The sequence below is a fragment of the Sebastes fasciatus genome, chromosome 17 (assembly GCF_043250625.1).
Source record: "Sebastes fasciatus isolate fSebFas1 chromosome 17, fSebFas1.pri, whole genome shotgun sequence".
Classification (NCBI taxonomy): Eukaryota; Metazoa; Chordata; class Actinopteri; order Perciformes; family Sebastidae; genus Sebastes; species Sebastes fasciatus.
The window spans coordinates 9,784,890-9,791,469 of NC_133811.1; the positions used below are offsets into that span (position 1 = coordinate 9,784,890).

At 37.6% G+C, this 6,580-nt stretch overlaps 1 protein-coding gene across 2 annotated transcripts in view; it reads left to right on the plus strand.

Annotated features, from left to right (window-relative positions):
* lpcat1 (lysophosphatidylcholine acyltransferase 1) overlaps positions 1-6,255 on the plus strand; it is a 29,685-nt gene extending 23,430 nt beyond the window's left edge. The window contains exons 9-14 of one of the 2 annotated variants that reach the window (XM_074613622.1): positions 757-839; positions 959-1,084; positions 2,602-2,755; positions 4,124-4,222; positions 4,303-4,444; positions 5,033-6,255. In XM_074613622.1, the coding sequence (XP_074469723.1) occupies positions 757-839; positions 959-1,084; positions 2,602-2,755; positions 4,124-4,222; positions 4,303-4,444; positions 5,033-5,169 (741 nt within the window). In that variant the 3' untranslated portion in view covers positions 5,170-6,255. Of the gene's footprint in view, positions 1-756; positions 840-958; positions 1,085-2,601; positions 2,756-4,107; positions 4,223-4,302; positions 4,445-5,032 lie in introns of those variants that run through there. The other variant, XM_074613623.1, reaches the window with a different exon arrangement.
* Positions 6,256-6,580: the final 325 nt, after the last annotated feature.

Here is a 6,580-nt window from a genome sequence, read left to right on the forward strand (position 1 = left end):
TTAGTGGCCAAACGGTGGAATTACGTCTTCCAGGTCCGTCACGTGATGTCATTGGGCCCGAAAATACTTTTTTCCCATAGACTTAGATTGGAAAAGCGACGTCTGTAACTCAGTGGATCATTTTTTTTTAGGTAAATCAACTTCCCAGTATGAACACTTGAATAGCCCTTATTTAAATCATTAGGTCCTGAAAGTTATAAAATGCACTAATAGCCGAATCCACAGTTATTTCCCTTCCTCCGTTCATGTGAATGAGCCCCAGACCGAGGCTGGAGCGAGGGCTGGGAGGCGGGGTTAAAGGAAATGCTACTGCGCCTGCTCTATGGGCCCAATGGATGCGGAAGATCACCGGATGATCTGGGTACTTTATCACCCGGCAGTCGAGCCATTTTGGCTTCATGCACCACTGAGCAACTCTCAAACGGAAGCCCGCCTCCAACACTGTATCCAGTTTTATTTTTACATCCATGGCGGTACCACAGTTTTGCACTCTGCGGCTCACGTTACCGCGGTTTCACAAGCGTGTCGGAGAACTACGTTGGTCTTCAGGTAACATAAACCTGGACTCCGTGAGGAGGACCTGCTACCTGTTTAGATATGAAGGGCTCATTCTCAAAACACAATGATCCTTAGTTTCAGGTGATTATACACTAATGAAAACACAGTTATGAATATTATATTCCTTTTCTGCTAATAGATCCCCCCCGAAATGTTACACAATGTTCCTTTAAGTTGACATTCTCTCTCTCTCTGTAGTACTTGCCTGTTTACACTCCATCAGACGAGGAGAAGGAAAACCCTGCCCTGTTTGCCAACAATGTCAGAAAGCTCATGGCAAAGTAAGTGTGTGTTTGCATAAGTGTCTTTGATCAGCGTTTGATCATCCGCACATGCTTGTTTTGGATGTTAACAACACCAGTGTGAAGTTCCTCGTAAACCTTACCCTCCGTCCTGATAGGGCGCTGGAGGTGCCGCTCATAGACCTGTCCTTTGACGACTGTGAGATCAGCCTATCGCGGGGCCCGCTGGGCATATGTGACTACAGCAGCCTGCTCGAGTTCCACAAGCTGGTGTGCCGCTTGGGGTGAGTGAAGGGAGACTGGACCGACTGGTCGGACTGGGTGGAGGGTGGTTGGAAGAAACAAATGAAGAAAGCTTTGGCATTCTATAGCACATATGTTCTGCCAAGACTGAATATGTAAAGAAAATGCACAGACATTAGTTCTCTGCAATCAGGATTTATATCCAGGGGAGCCATTCAAATAGGGAAATGATCAGATATGTGTAAGCACATCATGTTATTATGTTGTTAATTAGAGAAGATATGAGTGGTGTAAAGATAAAGATCCGACAGGTTTTTTGATTAGAGAATATTTATAAAATCATCTGTTATTGTGTTTTTCTCATTTGAGCACACAAATGTTAAAGATACCCAAGGGGAATCCTTTTTTTCACTTTCTTTCCTAATTAGCTCTAATGTGGGAGCAATTATCTCATTAGAAATAAGCTGTATTAGTACTAGATGGGTAGGATGCATGACCATTCTTTTGATTATATATATACTGAATCTTTATAGTGAGTTTTATGATTCTGTCTGAAACATATGACTCACTTCATCATGTTTATGAAAACATAGAGACACTTTTCACCAGCTTTCGCTCTTCCACATGTATGTATTAGGGCTGGGCGATATATCGATAATGTATCGATATCATGATATGAGACTCGATATTATCTTTTTGATATCGTAATATTTTGTCTTTTCCTTATTTTACAGTAAAGTGATGTAATTTTCTGAACTTACCAGACTGTTCTAGCTGTTCTATTATTTGCCTTCACCTCCTTAGTCATTATATCCACCTGAATGGTAATTATTTATCTCAGTAAATATTTTGTAAAAGCACCAATGGTCAACCCTACAATAATGTCGCAATATCAATATCGCGGTATTTGGTAAAAAATATAGTGATATTTGACTTTCTCAATATCGCCCGGCCCTATTATGTATTGCTTTGGAATTAAAATAATTGAACATGTTCCTAAAATAATAAGCTATTGTGTCAGTGTATAGTTATCATTATTATAAGTAAAGTAGAAAATGACGTTCTTGCAACTTGTGGCCCTTCATTAGTTAATATTTATTTTGAAAGGGCTTTTATGATAGGTACAAAAGCCAATCAAGGAATCTGTCGAGTTGTGATAAGACAACATCTTGATAGAAGGAAAATAAAGTCTTGCAGATAAATCTTTGATAGTTTGTACATTTAAAAAAAAGTAGAATATATAAACAAGTTCAAGGCAGAGGGTAATAGTAGGCCAAACTGAGACAAGTCCAAGCCAAAATACTGTAGGTTTAAAACTGACAGACCCATGTGAGCCTGGGTGTGAGGGCTGTAAACTGAACAGACAATAGAAAATGAATGCATTACTCACACTTTTTTCTTTTACATATTTATCTGCTTTAATCTTTCAGATGTTATTGAAAGGTATGTGGGTTTTTTTTGCAGGTGAAGATGACAAACCTTGTTTCCATATATGTCACACATGTGGTTAACAGTATGACTAACTTTGTATTTTCTCTGGTCCACTGTGTATTACCAGGCTGAGAGCAGGAAGGACAGAAGAAGGGCTGGAGGAGCAGGCCAGAAGAGTCATGAAGCTGCAGGGAGAAAGGCTGAGTTTGGAGGATTTTGCTCAGTTCCTCAACCTGCCAGTTACAGACACACTCACACAAGTCCACAGCCTCTTTGACCAGGTAAACACAGACATATTCAAAGTACAATATAGTTATTTAAAACAATTTAAAAAAGAATGAAGGCAATTATGTATAATAATAGACAGTGAGATCACTGGTCAAATTCTCTGATTCCAGCTTCTTAAATGTGAATATTACACCTCTAAGACAATAAACTGAATATCTTTGAGTTGTGGACAAAACAAGAAATTCAAGGACGTCATCTTGGGCTTTGGGAAACACTGATCAACATTTTTCACCATTTCTGACATTTTATAGACCAAACAACTAATCCATTAATCGAGAAACCAATCGACACATTAATCAACAATAAAGATAATCGTAAGTTGCAGCCTTATTGTATAGCAAGATGTTCCAAACATTGGGAGTTCTAATAAAAAATACGTAGTCATGTTTAGTTACCAGCCATATCTGTTAAAAGACGTTTATATGGAGCTGGAGGCCAGACCTCGCTGTGTGGTACAATTTAGCAGTTTAAAGATCCTAAAATCATAAAGAAGTTTCAAATATAGAAAAAGAAATATCACTTGGCAAAATATATTATGCAGAAATGGAAAAAAACGATCCACTCCCATCCCCAAAAGTGTAATTCATATACAATTTACTTAATATAGCTGGTGGATGAGTTCATAACCAACAACTGCGATGGGACAAATCTTTTGTTTTCTTTCATGAGAGGGTTCAATATGATGGGAATATAACCGTAAGATGATATTCATAATAGCTAAATTATTTGGGCTGATGGTATAAATGACTTCTTGCAACACTTTGGTAAAGTCATTCCAGTTTTTAGAAATCCCACTTACATCTGAGATGTTTTCTACTCTTGCATCCTGGACAGGTTTATGATAACTTCAGTGTCCAGTCTGGAATTTATTCATTTTCAGTTCTTGTTTGGCCTTCTTACGTACTGTTTTTAGATCTTGTGTGTATGATCATATAAACAGGGTAGATTTTTAAATGATCGATTCTCTACCTCTTTCTTAAAAGAGAGCTTCAGTGTTTAGCGACGACACAGCGCCACTGATCAAAGCACCCAAAGGTCTAAACTGCTGCTTTTACTTTCCTATCTTACGGGTGACATACTGCAGGTTTCATGTGTGTGAACTGGTCTGATTGATCAGCTCCCCCTTGTGGAGAATAGGAAGCCTGCTAAATGTCCTTATGTTTAAATATGTGTGATTGGGAGCTTTGCATTTATACACAACCAAGCTAACTTTAACTTTTGGGTGAAAATGTGTTTTAAAAATGCAAGAAGTTCTTTGTTCAGTTAAATATTCATGATTTAAAGCTATAGATGCACATTTTCATAAAGGATTATATTTGTCCCTTTGCTACTTCTCCTTAATAAGATCATTTTGTTCCCAGCATGGAGACGGACAGATAGACATCAGACTCTATGTTATTGCTCTATCTACCGTTCATCGACCTTCAAAGTCAATGGAGACCCTCAAATTGGCCTTTAAGGTGAGCACATTTACCTCTAAATCTGGTTTGATTTAGGTTTTGTTGATGTCATTGCACTAAATATATATGTTATTGCACAGATGTATGAGAGCGAGGAGGACGGGGACGTCCTAGAGGACGATATCGCCGCCATCTTGGAAATAATGTTGGGAGTGAAAAAGGTGGAACTTCAAGGTCTTTTTTTATCGCTCGACAGACCTGACACGGGGAAGATGACATATGGTGAGACTCAGCTTTTTGTCTTTCTACTTCACTCAAATGAATTATGATACCTTTTGTACATATGAGACCACCGTGGAGATGATTGACAGAATCTATGAGTGTGTGTCCCCGCTTCTTCTTCACCATCACATTTGATTTCTTCTTGGCTTTACTGAAGAGGATGAGTACCGTCTGTTGTTGATTTTCCCGAGTTCTTTACATCCACCATCTGCCTCTTCTAGAAACTGTCAAAGCCTCTCCGTACACTTTCTCTTTCTTTTTTTGTCCAATAAAGCAAATTTCTCCTTTTTAACATAAAACAAATCCAGCAGATTTCCCCATCTGCATATAATGTAAAATGCAGTATACAGATGAATGGAAGCTGGTCTGGAATCATCATAGTAATTGTACTAATGCTTCTAAAGAAAAAACTACTAACATATTGATGTTAAAATGCTACACATCAGTCCTTTAATTTAACATAAAAGCTTTATTCCCATCCCCTCTTTACCAAACAAATAAAAAAAAAGATATCAGACATTATAATAATGTAGAAGACCTCATATTCACTGACTATTAAAAACATTCAACACTTTTTATATGTTCCAGATGAACTTCATCATTTTATAGAGCAGCACCCACGCTTCGTCCAGGACTACCTCGATTTTGAAAACCATCCGCGCCAATTCTCCTCCTTCGGCCGACCTAAGAGCTGCAACGGCCAGAGCCACAACAAAGACCAATAAAGAATGGACTATAATGCAAACACTCTATTGACCCTCTCTATCCGATGTGACGGCATCTCCAAATGCGGCAGCTTTCCTGCCACCTCTGTGCCTTTTTAAGTGCAGGTAGAGTATGAAAGTTGTTAGGAACGGTGAGGATGCATCAGTGCAGCACAGATCACTTATCTCAGTTCCGCTCTGAACTTTTTTTTTGCCTTCCTATGCATTTTTGTCCTCATTATGATACAAAGAAACATGTTTTTGTTTTTTTGCTCTGCAGATGTATTATTTATTTTTACATTTATTTTCTTATGTATGACGTACATATATTTAAGAAATTAGTTGATAAAAAGAAGGGTATTTTTTTTATGGATCTCAGGCAAATGGACACTAGCACACTGCCCTATCCTGCTGCTCTTCATATACATAGAAGGGTAAAAAAGGATCAGGATATGCATCATGCTGCCATTCTATAAGACAGATAAAACACCAAACTATTTAACAAATACCAAAAAAATCTGCCACGTAATCCAGAGAAATCATGATTTATTTAAAGCTGCTATGTCACTGCCATAGATATATATATATATATATATTTAAGATCATTTACAACCCTTTGCAAAAAAGGGGTTGACAGCTGACAAGGACCAGGAAGTGACTTATTATATGAAGACCAATCAAATCATCCAGCTCTGTTATTTTTTTTGTTTTTTTAAATGGTAACATGATGAGTAATGTTATGCCTATTATTATTTTTAATGTCCATACTGTTCTCCAAAAAATAGTTTTTCTCCACCTTCAAGGAAAATCATGTTTTTGTTTGAAAGAAAAACATTTGAGAGGAGGATAGTTTAGAGAAGGAAACCCTTCCTTTAAACCTCTGACGGATAGATATTACACATACTGCATCTTCATTTTTCCTTAGACTGCATTTTTTCCGCTGGTTTAAATATCGATCTCGGATGGTTTACAACTGGACTGACACATTTTGTAGCCTACCTTATGGCTGTAATGTTCCTGTGAAGTGTCATTTCACAATAAGAGTCTTAAATGCAGAAATCAACGCTCCTTGACTTTATTTTACAAATAAAAGAAATTAAAAAATCAGTTTTGTTTTGTTGTTACCTGCTGTCTTAATCCACTAGATGGAGCTCTGCTTTCACACATTCACTTCAAGATGGTTTGACTTTTGGACTTCCTTTAAAAGTCAATCGTTCTCAAATTTCATAAAGCCCTTTTTGCTATTTTGTATTTTATTATATTATTTATAACTTTATTTACTTACTCAGCTGATTATGTATTCAAGTTTTTCTGCTCCCCTTTAATCAGTTTTCTTTCGGACTATACCTCCCTGCTTTCATAATGGTTGATCTATTCTGAGTCCACATGGTGGTGCTAGCTCCTTAAGCTATACACACCAGAGAGCCCATGC